The sequence below is a fragment of the Taudactylus pleione genome, unplaced genomic scaffold (genome assembly GCF_031769625.1).
Source record: "Taudactylus pleione unplaced genomic scaffold, aTauple2 ptg000147l, whole genome shotgun sequence".
Classification (NCBI taxonomy): Eukaryota; Metazoa; Chordata; class Amphibia; order Anura; family Myobatrachidae; genus Taudactylus; species Taudactylus pleione.
The window spans coordinates 1,513,150-1,535,599 of record NW_028284549.1 but is presented as its reverse complement, the minus strand read 5'-3'; the positions used below and the strand labels follow the sequence as shown (position 1 = coordinate 1,535,599).

The 22,450-nt window shown below is 46.6% G+C and overlaps 1 protein-coding gene across 1 annotated transcript in view; it reads left to right on the top strand.

The window, feature by feature from the left end:
- Nucleotides 1–22,450, top strand: part of LOC148522302 (uncharacterized) — a 181,346-nt gene extending 158,896 nt beyond the window's left edge. The window contains exons 11-14 of the mRNA XM_088474082.1: nt 1,517–1,627; nt 2,332–2,419; nt 8,946–9,027; nt 20,340–22,450. Of these exons, the coding sequence (XP_088330208.1) occupies nt 1,517–1,627; nt 2,332–2,419; nt 8,946–9,027; nt 20,340–20,667 (609 nt within the window). The 3' untranslated portion in view covers nt 20,668–22,450. The remainder of the gene's footprint in view (nt 1–1,516; nt 1,628–2,331; nt 2,420–8,945; nt 9,028–20,339) is intronic.

The window sequence follows — 22,450 nt, the reverse complement described above, 5'->3', positions numbered from 1 at the left end:
GTGCCCAATAGCGGGACCGAAAATGGGTGTGTAATTACCATAGGCCACGCCCCCTAAGTGACATTCGGAGGCGTGCCCGCATGGCATGCCTCCAAATAAGGTCAGGCTAGGGGTAAGCCCAGCACTCCCGTCAATAGCTGGGCTTCCCCCAGCCCTCTCCCGGCACTGAATGGATGCCGCGTGCATGCGCCTGCATCCATTCAGCTACGTCGGGGTTCGGCACCGCCACACAGCTGCGGCAGTGGGGGTCCCCAACTTCCCGAGTTGACCACCCACCTCCCGAGTTGACCACCACCAGTGTTGTCCTGCTGAAATCGGGATGTTGGGGAGGGGTGCGCCCTCTATGGTATGGCACCCCTGTTCGACCACACTGGTCGAACAGCCCAAGAGCTGGCCCTGCTGCCAAGTGATCAGACTGTGACAAATGCCTCACTACCAGTAATTTGCTTTCATTGTATTGATAGTTTCCTCCGCACAGCCCCTATATTACCAATGCCGACTCCATCTTTTTTTTAATATTATTATTATGTTTCTTAAAACACTTTGGCCCTCATTCAGAGCCGTACGCTCTGAGCAGAGCGCACGCTCTGAATGAGGGCCGCCCTCCATAAAAATGGAGCGTCCTCCTGGACGCTCGTATAGCTGTGGGTCACCACCCACAGCCTATACGAGCATGCAGTTTGATGGCCACGATGGTCGTGACCATCGCGACCATCGAAACTGCGAGCCGGAGCCTGCGGTTGAGGTTTTCAACCGCAAGGCCCGGAGTGATTTTGGCTCTATCAGAGCCAAAATCACTCCCACTGACATCACTAGTGATGTCAGTGGGCCGGCTTCAGACGGTAGGCATTCCCTTGGGAACGCCCCCGTCAGGGAGGCACGCCCCCGGCACGCCCACCAAAGGGGGCGTGCTGTCAATCAACATCGACAGCACGCCCCCTTTGATCAGACACAACGAGCGAAGGACTTTCCTTCGCTCGTCGCGTCTGGCGCATGCGCACGACGGAGCTCCCTCCGTCGTGCGCATGCTCAGTGCAGACCATCTACCCACTTGCGAGCGGACAGCCGCTTGCGAGTGGGTCTGAATCAGGGCCCTTGACTGAATCAAACCGAATCTACCAGTAAATCTATCAATAAAGTTCATTGCGATCTAATTTTGCCCCGTATGAATACATTCAAATGGAAAAATGAATGAACCTAAGACTCATTATATATAAATGTTTCTCTCTGATACCAGCTATAGGGGGAGATGTACCAAAGCTTGGAGAGAGAGAGGGGCTGATTCAGCCGTGCAATGCTGAACGCAGATTCCCGACTATGGGGAATCTTCACGTTCGCAGGCCTAATTCTGCGAGTGTGCCGACAGGCAGAGGTATTTAAGGGGCAGTATTTAAGAACGCAGGTCATAAACCCTTTAGTGAGTGCTAAATATGGGGCCCTAAATATGTATGAGAAGGGAAACAAACTCCCTTTATTATGCTGCCAATACTGAAGGTTGTTATTCCTTCTACTGCAGTTGAAATGTCGGTGTTATACACCCAAGAGGGGTGACCCCATCCTGGCCGAGCAGGATATCCAGAAGACACAGAACGACATAGAAGATCTGCTGTACCAAATGGAGACCTTGGTAAGATTCTTCCTCTTGGATTAGGGGTTAGTGAAGTCACATGGCCAGCGGTTAAAATCCCGGCAACGGCAGCCTGACAGAGGAGGAAATCCCGATCGTCCTAAAGGCAAGTATAAACTAATCTAATTCTACCCCCTAACCCTCCTTTATGGTGCCTAACCCTAATCCCCCTTCTAAGTGCCTAAACCTAACCCCTCTTCCCCGCCGCCTAAACCTAACCTCCCAGGGGGTGTCTAACCCTAAGTCCCCCCCCGGGAGCCCCTGACCTAACCCCCCCCGCGCCAGTCTCCCGGCATCGGTAAAATGACAGGCGTCTAGATTTAGACTCCTGACATTTAACCCTCGCCGGGATTAAGTAGTTGGGAAGCTGGCTGTCGGCATTGCGACGTCCGGCTTCCTGAACGTATACTGTTTACACGTCTCAGGGGGAGGTATTGATTGTCTGAAATCACATTAACGCTAATCAATGAGGATTTACAAGGTTGTAATAGCTTAACCATGATGTATCTGTAGCAGGTTGTAAGTGGAGCAATGTTTTACCGTGAATTGTGGCTATTATCACAGTTGGATTATCAGCACAATACCAGTGGGTAGGATCTGGGTAGAATATCGCCTACAAGTCAATCAACCTACTGTGAATCGCATATGATATTAATTTGAGACATTTCACAAGTAACTGACACATTCTATGTCTGGCCACACAGGGTGAGAGGTCTCGTTGGGAATTCAACTGGAAGCTGGATCACCATTTGCCCGGCTACAGAGAAAGCTCAGCTACCAGACTCAAACCAGGTACAGTGATTGGTAAATGCAATGATGTCATTGCTATACACAGAGGGCCTGATTCAGACCCGCTCGCGAGTGCTATGTGCTCGCAAGCGGGTCGATGGTGGCCCAGTGCGCATGCACACGACGGAGCCGGCTCCGTCATGCGCATGCGCGAGACCCGGATAGCGACAGGCCAAAGGGGGCGTGCTGTCGATGGGCGGGCCGGGGGAGTGGCTGCCCAAACGGAGGCGTTCCCATGGGAACGCCTACCGTCTTGGGCTGGCCCCACTGACATCACAAGTGATATCAGTGGGAGAGCTTTCGGCTCTCTGGGGCTTGCGGCAACGAGACCCTACCACAAGGGTCTTGTCGCAAGCCCGATGGTCGCGATAGTCTTGACCATCGCGACCATCTTCCTGGCTGCTCGCTATAGCTGTGGGTGGTCCACAGCTATGCGAGCGGCCAGGAGGCCGCTCTAAAAAAACTGAAGGCCGGCCCTGATTCAGAGCGAGCGCTCTGTCAGAGCGTCCGGCTCTGAATCAAGCCCACAGATTGCATTTGTGTGACTATGGGGTCTGTGTACTAAACCTTGGAGAGAGATAAAGTGGACGGAGATAAAGTACCAACCAATCAGCTCCTAAATGTCACTTTACAGGCTGTTTGAAAAATGACATTTAGGAGCTGATTGGTTGGTACTTTGGGCTTGATTCAGCATGGATTGCAAGACTTCACACGCACGCACCCGGCTGGAGCACTATACCAAGACGCCCATCATCTTATAAAGCCGCCGACCTCCCAATACATACATCCGCAAGTCATCGAAAAACATCGGTAACATTGAGTAACATCGGACCCATACGCAGTTGTGGTTGAGCTTGACCTGACTCACAAACTGCGAAACTTCCTGTCGCCATCTAGACCTCCAGCTGCGTGTGCCGTTGCAGGGGATTAATTGTGCACGCCCCTGTAACGGCGTTCAAATGCTGCGTCCACAGACTTGCGATCCAAGCTGAATCAGGCCCTTTATCTCCATACACTTTATCTCTGTCCAAGACTTAGGGCCTGATTCAGCAAGGATTGTAAGAGCTAAGACGCACGCAGTCGGTCGATTTTTGCGTTCTGCGCATGCATATGCATCGCAGTGCGCATGCGCAAACTAGCCACTGCGATCGAGAATGAGAGCACAGTGTGTACACACATCCATTGCAGAGTGATTGACAGGAAGTACCATTTGTGGGTGGTGACGGGGGAGTGGTCGGGCGAACGCAGGCATGCCAGTACGTTGCGACGGCATTCCATGGGCGTGCATAAATTGTGCACTGTGGTACCATACGCAGCTTGAGGCCTCATGGCATGCGCTGAAGTAAGCAATTCCCAAGTGAGGTCTGATCTGCCTGACTTGTGCGTATGGGTCCGATGTTACTCGATGTTACCGATTGTGGACCGTATTCAATTTGAAGCAAAAAGCTGTTTTTGCGTGTTTTTGGCGAAAACTTTTCGCCGATGACGTAATTTTTGCCTGTTTGGGTTTTACTCCATATTCAATTTAAAAGACTTTTCGCCTAGGCAGAAAGTCAATGCAAAGTAATAGGCGAAAAAGTTTTGCCTATAAATAACAGGCGGAGAAAAGTGCAGAATTGGGGATTTGGGGTGCAACATTGCGGGAACCCCCCTGCAGCCTTCAGACAGTCCCCCAAAGGTAAACTGTGTCAAAAAAAAAAACTTAAGGACAACCCAGAAAATCACTTTGAATTTTGGGGGTGAAAAAAAAGAATGTTGGGGGACAAAGTTAAAAACTAGCAAACTTGACTCTGGAGGGGTCCCCAAGTATGCCCCAGGTGTTTTTTCCATTGCAGGTGCTTGCGGCAGGTGGATTTTTCACGATTTTTTCAACTTAACTTTAGCAACTTTTAAATATGCTGACCCCCATTTTCAAGTACCCCAAATTTGCTGGAATAAGTTATTTTCTGGAAAAAATACTCCTGAATACTATTCTGCATCACGTATAGAAAAACGCTATTTAGCAGCTATTGAGCCCGTTTAAAAACACCAAATACCTTAAGCAAGGCAAATCAGGGGGGTACCATAGGGAACCCCCATGTCAGAGCATCTTTTGGGGGGTGTCAGGCTAATTTCCCCATATCTGCCAGTACTTTCCGCCTGTTCAAGTCTCGCCGAGTCCCGTTTTCGCGTGCTTCCATATTGAATACGGGGTAAAGCGGGCACGGCCACGATACTTTTCCACCTACAAAAGACGCAATGTAGGCAAAGTCTGGGAGGCGAAAAAGTATGGCGGATCCGCTCTAATTGAATACGGCTCTGTTTCGCTATGTTGCCCAAGTGTTTGGATGTGAGTAAGGAGAAGTGAGCGTTCTTATCTTAGGCTGAGAGAGCATTGCGAATGCAAACATTTACATATCATCGCTGATATTAGCAACTGCGTTGCATGCGTATAAGCAGAATAGCGATCGTTGCTGAATCAGGCCCTTAGTATATAGACCCCTATATCTTTCATTCAATTATTATATATTATTATTAACCAAAGGTAAAATGTTTATTTCCATCTTAGAGCCGTATTCAATTTGAGCCGAGCTGCGTTGTCAACGCGGCCCGGACTTAACGCCGACTTCGCCTGTTTTGTAGGCGTTAAAGTATCGCGGCCATGCACGCTTTACCCCATATTCAATTTCAAAGTACGCGTAAACGGCACCCGGCGATACTGTAACTAGCGGAAAGTACTGTCATTTTTGGGAAAATCAGCCTGTCACCCCCAAAATAATGCTCTGACATGGGGGGTTCACTATGGTACCCCCCGATTTGGCTAGCTTAAGGTATTTGGTGCTTTTAAACGGGCTCAATAGCTGCTAAATAGCGTTTTTCTATACATGATGTAGAATAGTATTTAGGAGTATTTTTTCCAGAAAATAAGTTATCCCAGCAAATTTGGGTTACTTGAAAATGGGGGTCAGCATAATTAAAGTTGAAAAAGTGAACTTGAAAAAAATCATGAAAAATCCACCTGCCGCAAATACCTGCAATCAAAAAAACACTTGGGGCATACTTGGGGACCCCCCAGAGTAAAGTTCGCTAGTTTTCAAGTTTTTACCCCAACATTTATTTTTTCGCCCCCTTTTTCAAAGTCAATTTTTAGGGTGTCCTTAAGGGTTTTTTTTTTTAATTTTTTGACACAGTTTACCTTTGGGGGACTGTCTGAAGGCTGCACGGGGGTTTCTGAAATGTTGCACCCCAAAATCCCAATTCTGCACTTTTTACCGCCTGCTATTCATAGGCGATACTTTACTGCCTATTGCATTGCATTGACTTTGCAAAACCATCGGTAACATCGAGTACCATCGCAGCCTCACGCACACTTGCACAAGCTCTGACCTTACTTGGGAATTGCTAACTTCCACGCATGCTATGAGGCCTCAAGCTGCATATGGCATCGCAGTGGATAATTTATGCGCACCCCTGCAACGCCTGCATTCGGCCGACCGCCCCCCCGCCAACACCCACAAACGGCACTTCCTGTCAATCACTCTGCAATGGGTCTGCGTAGTCACTGCGATGTATACGCATGTTCAGTACGCAACAAACGACCGATTGCGTGCGTATTAGCAACCTTGCGTTCCTCGCTGAATCAGGCCATTAGTCCACAAAAGCTGAATATTAGGGGTCAGGAGGGAGGATGTAAATGCTCCAAATGCCCCTGGTGGTAAATCTATACTCCAGATTTGAGGCTGAATATGGGTCTGATTCAGATCCGCGCACAAATGCCGATGTTTACGCAGACTGGGCGAATGTTAACTATTGTGCATGCGCTAAAGCCGCAAGTGCAGCGAATGAATTGCGATTACTCTTGCGCAGAGGATTCACTCGCAAAGTGGGTGACAGGTAGTGAGGGTTTGGGGGGGTAACGGGATGGTGAGACAAACGCAGACGTGTCTGACCATTTAAACGCTGTTCTCTGGGTGTACATAAATTAGCCGCTGCGTCCTTGCACGCAGCTGGAGAGCCCTTTGCGTGTCTGGAGACCGGCTATGTCTGCGGCATCTTAGACTTACTCAGGAGACTGGTGGGCGCCTGATCTGCAATCGGTTTCCAATGTTTCCGCTTTTGTGTGCGTATGTGAGATGCTGTCAGGGGGCGTGTCTAAGCACTGGATGGAGGGGGACTCATTAGCATATTTTCACGATTGCGATCTGTGAGAGATCACAGCTGCGATGGCATTTGCATACAGATCTGAATTAGGGCCCTGATTCAGAGCCGCTCGTAAGCGGCCGCTCGTTCGTTCTGACCGATGTTCGCACATCTGCGCATGCGTACGGATTTTAATACGCATGCGCGAACCAGTCAGTGCGGCAGAAAATCGTTTGTTCGCTATATAGCGAATGCCTGCTATTTTGAGTGACAGAAGGAGGCGTATGTGGGTGGTAACAGGGGAAGGTGCTTGAAAACGGGGGGGTGGAATTCGAACGCAGGCTTGCTTAAAGGTCAAAACGGGCGTTTTAAGGGAGTGCATAATTAATACAGCAGCGTCATTGACCACGTCACTTGGTTTTTTTTTACTCAGAACTGCTCGCAAAATAGCGGTTGAAAAAACCAGCCACAAGAATAGCGAGCAGTTCATACGCTGTTCGATGTACTCGATTAATCTAATAAATAGCGGACATGACGTATGGTGCGAGCGGCAAGGGGGCGTATTTTTCACAATTACAACCGCAAGTTTTGCTCGCTCGTTCAGACTTAGAGGCGTGAACAGACCGCAATTAGCGAACGGTTCATTTGAATAGCCACCCCTTGTTTTAGAACGAACGACCGCAAATAGCGAGCGGCTCTGAATCAGGGCCTAGGTCCTCTGTCTCCATCAGATAAGGGCAGTGTTGCCTTTTGCAGAAGAGCTGGGCTGTCAAACAAGGTAAAATCATTAATGTGTGTCTTTATTTAAGTGGACGACGGACATGTTACATTTAAGTTTTGAGGACCATATATGTTGGAGACAGAGTGAAATATTTTTTCCTTATTGACCTCTTAAACATTAAGCAGTCGCATTGTACATCGCCCATCTTTCACTAAAGCTCAGAGGTTTTAGAACACCAGCATTTCTCCAGCTTTTACTGAGATGTAAGAAAAAAGTCCAGTGAATAACCTGAAATGACATAGCGGTAAGTGGTAAACTGCTGGCTTAAAAGAAAAGTTTAGGTTTTGCAAGAACTGAAAAATAATGTTTCAGAGTTAAAAATAAAAGACCTTTTCCAGGGCTAAGAACTTACAACTGCTCAGTAGCCAGAGGCTTGTCTGGGCCATGGAGAGGAGCCTGTGCATTACTGAGGACTAGAAGAAGGACTTATGGACTGATGAATCAGAATGTGACATCTTTGGTTCATCACGCAGGCTAAAGGCTCATACACACTAGACGATGAGCTGTATGAACGATATTGGTGAAAGATTTCCCTTGAACTTTCTGTAGTGCAGGACAAACGATATTGGGTGTACAAACACAGGCCCTCATTCAGAGCCGGACGCTCTGAGCAGAGCGCACGCTCTGAATGAGGGCCGTCCTCCATAATTATGGAGCGTCCTCCTGGACGCTCGTATAGCTGTGGGTCACCACCCACAGCCTATACGAGCGTGCAGGTTGATGGCCGCGATGGTCTTGACCATCGCGACCATCGCCACTGCGAGCCGGAGCCTGCGGTTGAGTTTCTCAACCGCAAGGCCCGGAGTGATTTTGGCTCTGTCAGAGCCAAAATCACCCACTGACATCACTAGTGATGTCAGTGGGCCGGCTTCTGACGGTAGGCGTTCCCTTGGGAACGCCCCCGTCTGGGAGGCACGCCCCTGGCACGCCCACCAAAGGGGGCGTGCTGTCAATCAACATCGACAGCACGCCCCCTTTGATCAGACACAACGAGCGAAGGAAAGTCCTTCGCTCGTCGCGTCTGGCGCATGCGCACGACGGAGCTCCCTCCGTCGTGCGCATGCGCAGTGCACACCATCGACCCACTTGCGAGCGGACAGCCGCTTGCGAGTGGGTCTGAATCAGGCCCACAGTTAGATATCTTTAAAGATCTCTTTCAGTGAAGTCATCCTTCCACATCTCTGAACAGGCAACTCTTGACGATATCATCAGATTGGCCTGCATGTACGGATGACAAAAGACATCGTTAACGACCCGCGGGAGCATCGTTGGTCGTTCACTGCTTACACACTGAACGATATGAACGATTATCGTTCATAAAAATCGTCTAGTGTGTATGCGGCTTAAGGAGTGGGTCCTGCGTGGAGTTAATTTACTAAGCAGCAGCCGTTTGCCAGAGTGCTTAAGCCCAAAATGTAAAAGGACTGTGCTTTTAATACCAAAACACCCCATGCGCCCTGGACGGCAGTAGGTGGCACCCTTCGCTGCGGCCCAGATCAGGTAAGGGAACCAGTCGCAGTGCAGCACATGTAAATTACAGCAAATTTAAAGTACATGCACTGCAATTGGCTATTATGTGGCCAATCCAATAGACCAAAAAATAATTTCTTTTATTTATTTATATTGCAGCCGAGTCACACACTCCACCATCAGTCAAAAAGAATCGCCGTACAGATGATGTATTTAAGCGTCTGTCTGCGCCAAGAAGCAGGTGAGAAGCAGAGCACTGTAAAGGGGAATATTAACCTAATGCTTTCTATAGCATGTAGCAGCTTTTCTAGCCAGGCTGGAGCTATAACAATAGTTACTTTAAGACTGCTGTTCTAGGGATCTTTAATGAAAATGGAGGTACCACCAGGCTTCTCAGTCAAGACGGTTTAACGCTATTGTATAGGATGGACTCATACGTGTTCTGGCCACTTATTATGTTCTGTTGTGTTCAGTCAGTTGAACAGAAGAAGATATTAGTATTAATTAGGGTTCAACTCAATTACCTGCACTTACGATACCTGTGGACTCGCAGATTGTTGTTAGGCTGCTACCAAAAATGTACGAGTCTAGTGCATTGCCGCAATTATTAACAATCTGTAACGCAGCGGATATTTTAATTTGAAATGAAAATACCCCCGCTATATACTAAACTGAACCCGCGGGGACAGCAGTAGCAATAACCGCTGTCCCTAAAAGTTACCTCCCCAGCAATTTGGAGGAGTCTTTTACATTTGCGATAGACTCCTCTGGGGGGAAATCTGATGCTGTGTATGTGCAGAGTGTCAGTTTCTGGACCCGGACGGAGAATGCAGGAAAGAGATGGTAAGATGGTAAGATCTCTCTCCTGCCAGTAAAGCCTCCATAGGCTTAAAGCGGTTTAAACCATCTGAAGATTGTGTAAACTAACAGGGCTTCGCTTTTCTGAGTTTAATACATAGGGGTCAGATCATAGTCCCCCATGATACTAATGGGGATTAGCCATCTGCAGGAGATTTCTGTGAAATTAGTATAAAGCTACAATTCATAAAATTATGCAGAAACTGCAGTTTCTACACCATTTTATGAAAAAAAGCTTTATAAATAGGCCCCTCAATATGCAAGTTAAATAAAGCATTTAAAACACATAAAGAAATAAAAAAACATTTTATGCTATGTGCAGGTAAAATTTGCTTCCAACTTTACGTTTAAGATGATCCACTAAGCCTTGGAGAGAGATAAAGTGGAGAGAGACAAAGTACCAACCAATCAGCTCCTGTCATTTTTCAAACACTGCTTGTGAAGTGACAGTTAGTAGCTAATTGGTTGGTACTTTACCTCTCTCCCCTTATCTCCCTGCAAGGTTTAGTGCATCTCCTCGTTGATACGAGTGCATTGAGTACATGTCCCGTAGGATTACACCAGCGTTTTCTGTATTTACCATTCATCTCAATGGAGTTGTCTGCTAGACAGGTTATTGAAATGTAGAGTCATTGAAAAGAATAACCCATTGACATTGAGCTCCACTCCACGGCATTTTTAATTTTCTTTTCTCCCCACATGAGTAGAGATCCAATAATCTCTATAGATGTGTGAACAAAACAGAGAGTCAGTGTGTCTCACCTCACCATCAGCCAATCACATCATGGCTTCCATGGTAAACAGCATGTGACTGGCCGAGCAACTATGGGGAGTTTCGGTCAATTTAGTTCAGTCAGAGTTATACCCCTTTTACACCTAAATTCCGGGTCTGACCCGGAGTTGGAACAAAGTTCCTATCCGGATCAGACCCGGAATTTTGCCGGCGCTGACTCGGGATGTTCCCGAGCCAGCGCCGCTCACACCGCAGTCGGGTCTGCATAGACCCGGCTTTTGCGGAGTGAAAGTGGACGCTTGGAGATGATGTCATCTCCAAGCGCCACTGAAGCCGGGCCAATCGGCCGGCTAGCAGCGCACTCCAGGTCTTCGTGACCCGGAGTGCGCTGTTCCCATAGCAGGGTTTCACGGGCTACGCCCGTGTTAAACCCTGCTGGTTACCTGGGTTGGATTGCCGGGTCACTCGACCCGGCGATCCAACTCTTTCCCCTTTTACACCAGGGAGCTGCCCGGGTTAACCCTTCAAAAACCCGGGTTTTAGCTCCGGTGTAAAAGGGGTATTACTAGCAGAGTATTTTACATAAGATAAATTGTATTTTCTTATTTTTATTTGCCATGAATTATTATTTAAGAAAATTTCATGAACTATATTTCCCTTGAATTATAAGAAGAATTCCCGTCAATTAAAAAAACGAAACTTTTTCGTTAATTACAAAATAATACAATTTTCTGTGGAATACAAATTAAGAAGATTTTGCTTTGATGCCAAATTAAGGACATTTCCTGTGAACCACAGATCAAACGCATACAGAGACATTGAGCAGTTATTTGGCATGTCACATGTGGCGTGCATCATGTCTCCGTGTAAAGTGGCGTGGTAGCTACCATCATTTTCCTATGTTGGTTTCCTCTCATGGTCTAAAAACAAACAGGTAGCTTAATTAGATTCTAATTAAATTCTCTCTATTGCTGTTGTTATTATTTTATCATTGTTATTACTAATACATATAGTTTCTACACTGTGTAATAACAGGAATACATATGACTGCCTCCCGTAATAACATACTGTGATTCATTTTACAGCTTTCTTTTATTAAACAAGATATTTACTAATTGTGCAGCAAGCCTGAAAGTTGCAGGGCATGCGTATGCCCGAATCTATGGCCACAGATTTGCTGTTTTACGTGTGTATGTTAAGGTGCATTTTATTTTAAGATACATGCAACTTAGAATAAAGTGTATGGGGTAAATTTTACTAAAGTGAGAGTTTTTAGAAGTGAGTTTTAAAAGTGATGTTGCCCTTAGCAACCAATCAGATTCTAGCTATTATCTTCTAGAAGGTGCTAGTTAAATGTTAAGTAGAATCTGATTGATTGTTATTGGGCAACATTACTTTTGAAACTCACTTCTAAAAACTCTAACTTTAGTAAATTTACCCCATTGCAGAAATGCGCCAATCATAATCACCAATGCAGAAAATGACACCTTACTTACACACTTACCAAACGGCTGCTTGATATGTCTGGCCAGACATCACAACTGGGAGGGCATTTAAATTTGCGATGTTATTGTTGGCGGTTCCTGCGGGCCAGCATAACGGGCCCGTCCATCGCCCGCACAAACCGGCCGATGCGCACAATATATCTGCTATATATATCGCCTCTGCCGTGCTGCACAGCCGGCATATCTGTGAACTACTGTACGTCATTCACAGATATATCGTATGTACACAAAAACTGCTGCACGAACGATATATCATACAGTGTGTACCCAGCATACGATACACTCAAAATAAAGACAACAATATGAGCGCTTTAAAAATTCGTGGCACCTGTAAAAAGAAATTATTTGTTAAATGTTTTGGAAAACATGTAATTCTATTTATAGCTCTTTTTAGATATTGTTAAGAGTGGAGCTGCACCGACCGTGTTTTTGGGCGCCATCCAGGATGGCAATCTGCTGTGGAGGGGGTTTCAATAAATGAAGCTTTTCATTATTAACGGCACTTTATCCATTATTAACACAGTTGTTTTTATCAAAACCGTGGGTGGTATCACTGTGCTCTGAGGACCTCGCCACGCCTGCGTCACGCCATCGGGTGGTCACCACTACAAAGTAAATGAAATATTACAGTATTCCCACTAGTTGGATTAGGAGTTTTAGGGGTATATTTACTAAAGTGCAGGGTTTTAAAAGCGGAGATGTTGCCCATAGCAACCAGATTCTAGCTATTATCTTATAGAAGGTGCTAGATAAATGTTAAGTAGAATCTTATTGGTTGCTATGGGCAACATCTTCATTTCTAAAAACCTGCACTTTAGTAAATAACATACCCCTCAGTGTGCTGATCTCTCATCGTGTTTTATGTAATACAGTATTGGGTGAGGTTAATTAACAGTTGCTTCTCATTGAAATTTCTTTCTTTGCTTTTCATGTTGATCGCTATTAATAATAATAACACGGGAAAAGCTAAATAGCTGATGCTAATTAGTTATGCAAATTAGCCCAGGTGACTCGGCACTCGTTCATTTATACGAAAGATTTCAATAAATGAAGCTTTGCAATATTAACAGCCCTTTACCCATGATTAATTTTGTATAAACAAACATTGGTGTTTCCGTCAAAACAAGTTTCTCATTTAAGTCTCCATTCGAATTTGCAAAGAACAAATTCAAAATATCAGCGAGACACTGGAGTTTATGGGCCTGATTCAGAGCCGGACGCTCTGACCAGAGCGCTCGCTCTGATTCAGGTCCCTCCTCCATGAAAATGGAGCGGCCTCCTGGCCGCTCGTATAGCTGTGGGTGACCACCCACAGCATATGCGAGCGGCCAAAAAGACGGTCGCGATGGTCTTGACCATCGCAACCATCGGACTTGCGATGGAGACCCTGTGGTAGGGGCTCCCTGCCACAAGCCCTGGAGTGATTTTGGCTCTATCAGAGCCAAAATCACTCCCACTGACATCACTAGTGATGTCAGTGGGGCCGGCTTGAGACGGTAGGCGTTCCCATGGGAACGCCTCCATCTGGCAGGCACGCCCCCGGCACGCCCACCAAAGGGGGCATGCTGTCAATCAACATCGACAGCACGCCCCCTTTGGTGCGAGACCCGGAGCGATGGAAAGCCCGTCGCTCCCAGGGGCTCGCGCATGCGCACGTCGGAGCTCCCTCCGTCGTGCGCATGCGCAGTGGGGAACATCGAACCGCTTGCGAGCGTACTGCTGCTCGCGAGCGGGTCTGAATGACTCCCAATGTGCAGTGTTGATTAAAATGACTAGAAACGGAACTGTAAATTGTACCTGATTTAATATAGTTACCGGGAACCCAGTGTTCTATCATTTTCCTTTTGTGGACCTGAACGTGTTTGTGTAGCATCTTCTAAGCTCTATACAGCTTGGTAAGTCCGACAGTTTAGTAGCTCTCATAGGGCCTGACTTAGCAGAGCACTGCTGAATGCAGTTTCACGTTTACCGGGAATTTGCACGTGCGCAGGACTCATTCTGTGAGTGTACGGAATGGGTCCTGCTAAGTCACATGCATGTCCGTGCCGGTTTTCGGGAGAGGCCAGCCCAGAGACTGCGTGGATGTACGCAGTCTGCTGGGCTCGCATGCCGGCCAGCCTGAGTAAGCTGAGGGTAACTCAGCCATCCGGCCCCCCAGCGCCATCCACCCTCGCAAACATCGACCAATGATGGTCGCGAAGTTGATCCCAGTCTGCGACCCCCATTGCAGTGCTGGGATCGCAAATGCAGCAGGGGGTGTCATACAGGGGGTGTCATACACATGCTGCATTCGCATTATTGCAAGGATCGCAATTGCAAAGCTGCCTGCGTGCACTACACACAACAGTATATGCCTGCATGCAGCTCTGTAAGTGCAATCCTTGCTGAATCAGCCACATAGACTCCTATGGAGTCTGCTCTGTGGTTGGAAATGATAAACATGCCCCTATGTAAGAAAACACTGTGTACTTACTTACCCAGAACAGTGGGAGAAAACATACTGTATGTAACCATGAATATTATTGTTGCAAATTATTACAAATATGGGCACAAGTGCAACGTAAGGGATTGGTATGAAATCCCGATGCCGGAAGACCTGCACCAGTGAAGATCCCGACAGCAGCTAAGGTAAGTACTAACTAACCTAACCCCCCCCTAACCCTCCCTTAGGGGTGCCTAACCCTAACCTCCCCCCCAAGTGCCTATCCCTAACCCCCCTCTAAGTGCCTAAACCTAACCTCCCCTCCCCGCGGCCTAAATCTAAGTCTCCCGGGGGGGGGGGAATCTAACTCTAACCCTCCTGGGGGGGTCCCTAACCCTAAGTCCCCCACGGGAGCCCCTAACCTAACCCTCCCGACTCAGGTTACCTTCGATCGGGATGCCGGGCTGCGGGCTCCCAGCGTAGGTAAAATAACATGCGCCAGGATTTCGACGATGGTCTTTAGACCGTTGCCGGGATTAGACAGTCGGCATGCAGACAGTCAGCATTTAGACCGTCAGCATCCCGTCTGCATACCCGACGTAAGTGTATGTGATGTATGCCTGACCTAGACTAGGAGCATATTCTACTGTTGCTGACCAGCACACAGCTTACAATAGTTGCTACTTTGCCACCGTTTACATTTGTTTTTGTTTTTTTTAAACGAATGGAAGTTGCTCTTGGTGTTTTAGGGACAATTGCACCAATACTGCATCAAACCCTGTAAGTGCTATTTACTAATATGGCAGCATTGAGCTTTGCCTTTTCATTTTGTGTTTTATAGTATTAGCTCTAGAGCACAGGTCCTCAAACTCGGTCCTGAGGAGCCCAAACAGTGCACGTTTTCCATCAGGGCCGGATTAAGGCTTGTGGGGGCCTTGGGGAAACTAAGTTGTGGGGGCACCCACCAAGACACATGGAGCCTACCCCCCTCCCCCTCCACACGGAGCCTACCCCTACCCCTCCTGATTACTTACCTTCTGGCTCTGTGTTGTGACTACAGCAGCACAGTCAGCGCTGCTGCATAGAGCGCAGGGCGGCTCCAGAGGCCCGACATCAGTAATCAGCGTCGTGGATAGGATGTGTCACGTGATGCTGATGAGGGGACACGGAAGCCGCTCTGCGCTCTACGCTGCAGCGCTGACTTTGCTGTGGCATTCAGAACACAGATCAGCGGCAGCTCAGCCCCCATCCGGGAACAGGGTCCACATACACATACTGTATATACATACACATATATACACATAAACACATACATACACATATATACACAACATATATACACATAAACACATACATACACATATATACACATAAACACATACATACACATAAACACATACATACACAACATATATACATAAACACATACATACACATATATACACAACATATATACATAAACACATACATACACAACATATATACACATAAACACATACATACACATATATACACAACATATATACACATAAACACATACATACACATAAACACATACATACACAACATATATACCTAAACACATACATACACATATATACACAACATATATACATAAACACATACATACACAACATATATACACATAAACACATACATACATATAAACACATATATATATAATTATATATATATACACACAACATATATACACATAAACACATACATACACATATATACACAACATACATACACATATATACACATACATACACATATATACACATAAACACATACATACACATACATACACATATGTACACGAAAACACATATATACACAAAAACACATACATACACATATATTACACAAAAACACATACATACACATACATACTTATATATATATATACACATAAGCACATGCATACATATATACACAAACACATGCATACACATATATACAACATATATATACAAAAACACATATACACAACATACATACACATATATATACACACAAAAACACATATAGACAACATATATACACATAAACACATACATACACATAAATACACACATATATACACATACATACACATATATATAAACAATAAAACAGTACATATACACAGCTGCTGTTCCTTTCATTAGGCTCCACCCCCTCACGTGATTCGCGGGTCATATGGGGGCAGAGCTTACCGTATTGGCTCTGCCCCCACTTCGGCCATGATAGCAGCAGGGGAGGAAGTTGCTCCATCAGCGTGAGCTAAAGGTGGGGGCCCTTTGTGTGTGGGGGCCCCGGGACGACCGCCCCTGTCGCCCCCCCCCCCCTTAATCTGGCCCTGTTTTCCATGTCCCCTCACAGAATCACAAGTGAGATATTAGCTCCACCTGTGAATCTTTAAAATGTGTCAGTGAGTAATGAATACACCTGTTCACCTGCTGGGTGACCTGCACAACATGACCTGTGTGGGGTCCTGAGGACCAAGTTTGAGAACCACTGCTCTAGAGTAATAGAGTACTTACCTACCTTTTGATACCCCAGGCATCATTTTAAAGGTATATTGTTTTTGGGTGATCCCCAAAAATTCTAAGATTTAAGAAATGTCTGTGGTAATTTTTGTGAGTTGGTACATAATTATCACATGCCAAGTGAAGTAAAACGCGGTTGGCTATAAATATGGCCCTTACTATTAGCTACAGGAGTGTTTTTTTAACCACTTAACTGAAGATTTTTTTTACCAAATGGTCCTCAAAAGTTGAATTGTTTTTAAAATGTAAATAAGTTCAGTGTCCATAGGCCCCTATTGTAAAATTACCTCCCAACCCCATTGTCAATAGACCCCCCCCACTGGCAACTGCAGGTGTGTAACCCCCACCTCCACCAGTTGAATAGGTCTTCATTTTTGCACATCATGCCCCGAACCCCCACCCCCTCAGTGACAGTGTTATGTTTTACTAGCTGGGGTACTCGGCATTGCCCTGGTTGAAAACTGGACACCTGCAGCATTGTCCTCGCCTATAACCCCATTCCATTGATCCTGAAAAGGACCCCACTGTTTACTAACATGCATGCAAACAGGGGTGTAACTACCATGGGTGCAATGTGTGCGGCTGCTATGGTGCCCAAGCTGCCTCTGTGATCCGCCGCTCCCCCTGCACCCAGTCACGCACACAAGGTCGGCTGGTCCAGTCAGGGCTGTCGAGGGGGGGCCCAGGTGTCAGCGATGTTGATTTGGTGCCGGCCCGCTAGCTAATTACATCTGGCGCACTGTCAGGCAGTCATGGAAAGACAGTGCCGCAGGTCGCGAGGCAATCAGAGGTCGCGGACCGGCAGCCAATCAGCAGTGGTGAATCCTGATTGGCTGCCAGTGCACAAGCTCCTGCCGATGCGTCAGCTGTAATTGGCTGGTGGCCTGGCCCCAAATCCACAGCAGACTCCACAGTGTCCCTCTGGCAGCCTCTCGCCTCCCCCTGTGGCTGATGATGTCTTTGGGGGGGGGGGCGTATTGTGTAAAGGGCACTACTATTCTGTGGAATAGTGTGTTATATGTGGCATAATCTGTAAAGGGCATTACTGTGTAGTATAATGTGTAAAGGGCATTACTGTGTAGTGTAAGGTACATTACTGGGTAGCATAATGTATAACGGGCAGTACATAATGTGTAGAAGGGTTACTACTGTGTGGCATAACCTGAATGGTCTCTGTGTGGCATAACCTGAATGGTCTCTGTGTGGCATAACATGAATGGGCTCTGTCTGGGGGCAAATGTATGTGTTTTCTTTACCTCTGGGGGGGCCCTTTAATAGTTATGCCCTTGCATGCAACCACAGAGGCTCTGGATTTAATATGTGCATGAGGCATCAAGTTTGCCCAGACTATAAAAGGATACTATTGTAGCTTTCTCAGGTTCTTGGCAGACTGCCAATTTCCACTGGAGTGGCCAGCCCCAGAACCTGTGTAATTTAAGAGTGGCCCTTATTTTTAGGGATTGTGTGACAGTGTGTGGCCCTGATGAAGTTCAAACCTAGACAAAAACCTAATCTGTCAAACTACACCACCCTGCCAAATTTGGTGGAGCTAGGTCCAAAAATAGTCAGACAAATAGACAGACACGACTTCTCGTTTATTATATAGATTAATTTAAAATCCCTCAACTAAATTTCCTTAATTGGGTCATTACCACTCCCTCCACTACCAGTGCAAATAGAGCCCCCTCACCGTGGGAATTTCCCCTCCCCCCCCTTCTCCATAAGGCATTACCCCTCATCCACATGCAGAGCGCAGAGGAGCATGTGTCAGGGGGCTGGTGATCAGTCCCCTCTGCTGCAGCAAATCTCTGCACTTGCATAGATCAGCCAAATAGTGCTCGCAAAGGAACTCGGTTCCTCTCCTTGCACTTTGGTTCCAGCACCATGTGCTTCAGAATGCCTTTCCCACGGCATTCTGGGACGCAATTATGGCTATGACACTATTCTGTGATTAGACTTTCCTGTACTCGCCCATATAGGGAGAGCTAATGTGTAGATTGGGAGAGGTCGAAGTAATTATCACAGCTCTTATACAATTGGGAACTATTAATAAAGGATTTCATGTAATAATGGAGGATTTTATTAGTGCCATTAAAAGTACAAAATAATTTCTGCCATGGACAAACGTAATAATAAAACATATAAAAGTTTTTGCTATTTACAGGCAGTATATTGGTAATACGTATATAGGAAATTAAGGGCCTGACTCAGAGATGGACGGAATTGCATGAAGAGGACATAATTAGGACTTATGTAGCTTTAATATGCATCATACAAAGTATATTGTGTGCAATAATTCCAGCATATACAGGACCAGCGATCACACTAAGCCATTATATGCGGCAATAGGGCCATCCTGCCTGAGCTGTTGTTATTTCAGATGTGGGAACTATTCCGGAGCATGGGAGCAAGTCCGGGGGTCTGGGGGAGCAGCAGTAGAGCATAGCACTGCCCTGGACATATATGTACATATTGGTGCCCTTATGCACTGGATAGTGTATTATTATACAGTATTAATAATTCATCCTATTGATGGTCTATAGCAGTGAACCCTTAACAGTGCATGTTTTCCAGATCTCCTAGTTGGTGCACAATTTAATTTGTGATACTGAGAAGAACATGCAGCACTAGTAAAATTCTATTATGCTCTATTACTATTTCTATTGTGGTCATGGTGTGGCTGGGGTGGGGGTTATCCAGGCAACTGGAACCTCCCCCTCAACCCCCATTTGCCTATGATCAAGCCCTAATAGTCGAAAAAGACGGCACCAGTAAAATATCATCAGTCATAAAATCAAAATAATAATAATTTAAAAAAAAAACATCAAATGAATAAAATAGCTCACTTTTAGGAGTATATTATACACATTTGCTGACACCCAAGCAGCCAATAAGTGGTCACAGACTGCTACAGTCAGAGGGGATCCGTTCTCAACACATGCAGTATGGATCTACTCTCTATAAGCTGGGGGCCGCAGCGGGGCGTCAGTGGGATGCGACATGCCAGCTAAAACCCAGCTGGCTGCGGTCCCATCCCATGTGACCACCCCAGTTAAGTGGTGAAGACTGCAGGGAGTCTGGGTGCAGATGTCTGTGGACTTTTCACTCTCTAAAAAAAAAAAGAATTTGCTGCACACAACAAAGATTGAGGGAATGACTTCAGTGTTTGCATTTGTTTCCCTACCAACTGCGGCTCACTCCAGGCTCATCGTTTCATCATAATTATATTCAGCTAACCCTGTGTAATGCCCATTGACTTTATGGCAGCGGTTCCCAAACTGGGTGCCACGGCAGGCTTGGGTGCCACAGGACTCTTTGCAGGGGAGGCCACGGGTTGGTGGTCCAGGAACCAATTAAATTATTTATTGTAAATGTGATAGGTAAAACCACTACTGGCAGGTACCAATCATAAAATATGTGGTCAAACAAAAACACAGCCCTGTCCATCACAGTCCCTTGGCCCAGCAGTTCTCACTCATGGATTGTTTTGCTTTGCTTTAGGATGCCCTCTCCTTGCCACGCCACTAGCTGCAATGCTTATGAGTTGGGGGTATCAAACTTGACCCAGCGAGAAAGGCCTAAACGTCCCACCACCAACATACCGGGCAGTGCAAGATCCAACATGCTCAGGAAGCTGCCCAGGACATCTTCTGGCCAAGCTGGAATCTCTGATTTACTGATGCACCCGACGCATGGACAGAGCAGAGGTAGAACTTCGCACACAGCAAATCCCAACCTTGAGTTCGAGAGGACTCTATTTAAGCCTAATGTGACCTCATTTCTCCCACGCTCTTCCAGAAAATTGTTTAAGATTGCGAAGCAGGTATAAGTTATTTGTTTTTGATTGTAGGAATCATTGTTCCCGCTTACATTTTATTATTTACTGTATAATCTTTGAAAACAGGATTCTTAATTTTGTATTTTTAAATCTTTGTACTCGCTTTTATATGCTAATATGACGATCGGCCGAACTGAGGGCCTGATTCGCCACGGATCGCTTTTCTGCTTAGAAGCATGCAATGCAGTTGCTAATATCAGCGGTGCTTTGTAAATGTTTGCATTCGCATTGCGATCGCAGCCTGACATAAGGACGCCCACTTCCCCTTACTCTCATCCGTATACTTGGGCATCATAGCGAAACAATCGGTAACATCAAGTAACATCGCCCAGACATCACTGAGGATTTGCTTACTTCAGCGCATGCTATGAGGCCTCAGGCGGCATCTGGTATCGCGGTAGATAATTTATGCAACCCTTGAAATGCACTGACACGCCTGCGGTCACCCGACCACCCCCCGTCACCACCCACAAACGGCACTTCCTGTCAATCATTCTGCCATGGGTTTGCATAGCCTCTACATTCGCAGTTCTGAACGCAGCGACTGGCATGCGCACTGCGATGCATACGCATGCGCAGTATGAATTAATCAGCCGATTGCGTGCATATCAGCAACTGCGTTCCTTGCTGAATCAGGCCCTAAATTTCCAGTCTGCATGTGCAAGCCTGTCCTACTCACTGTTCTAGCGTCCACGGACAGAACCGTCATCACTAATATCAGTACACACACTGCTGTGTGCTGGGCTGCAGTCTTCTCTCCCTGCACCTGTTAGGAGGGGAAAGAGCTATTGCACTGATCACGCCCCCCTGAATCTGCCCCTGGCAGAGGGACACAGCACTCGTCCCCCACACCTCCCTACATTAGGCTACACCCCCTTGTTAGTACCTGGGTCCAGCCAGATCTCTACGGCCCATTTGGTAAGGTGGAAACAGAGCATACACCCTACTGTGGTGTGTGGCGCTGTACTCCACTAGACAAGCGGAGGAGGTAAACATTTTTTGGGGCACCTGTGTGGCCTTGTATGGCTGTAACACTGGGGAGAGTCTCAGGGCATGTCCGTTTAATATGGATGCCAGAGAAGTAATGCGTGTCGGAGGCCAGACCATCTGACAGAGCCGTGGCGGGCCCTAGAGACCGCCAGCTCTTACTAATGGATGGAGGCAACGCAGAATGCTCCCTATCCAACAGCTCTGTCCCCTTCTTATTAATCTATCAAGCTGTTAGCGAGAAGAGTTGCCAGCCGGTCTCACACTTGTGGCACTGTTTAATGGATGGGATTATTTATATCAAATAGAGGGGTGCAGGCGGCTGATTTGCAGGGCATTCCTGGCTTTCCCCCCTTCCGCTTTATGCTGCAAATAGGACACACTTTGTATCTTCCATTAGCATTTCTGAGGAATAAATGTATTTGTTGGTACACTTGTACAAGGTAAAAGAAATCTTCAAACACTAAAACAAAGTTACACTTCCTAAAGACAGGACCATAGTCAAGACCACCGCTACAAGTTTCTAAGGGGTGTGTGGCAAGAACGTGGAGGTATGGCCAAGCCTCATTGTGCATATAACACCCTCTCTAAAAATTTCCCCATGACGTGGCCACATCAGTATTGTGGCATAGCTGAGAGACCCGGGCCCCAGACAGGTCCAGCCCGGATTCTTTGTACCCACCACTCCTCCCCTCTATGCTCCCTTGACCATTGCCCTCTCTTACTCACGAGCCACTAATCAATCAAAAAGTATTTCGGGGGAAAGAGTTAAACTTGAGGGGCCCAT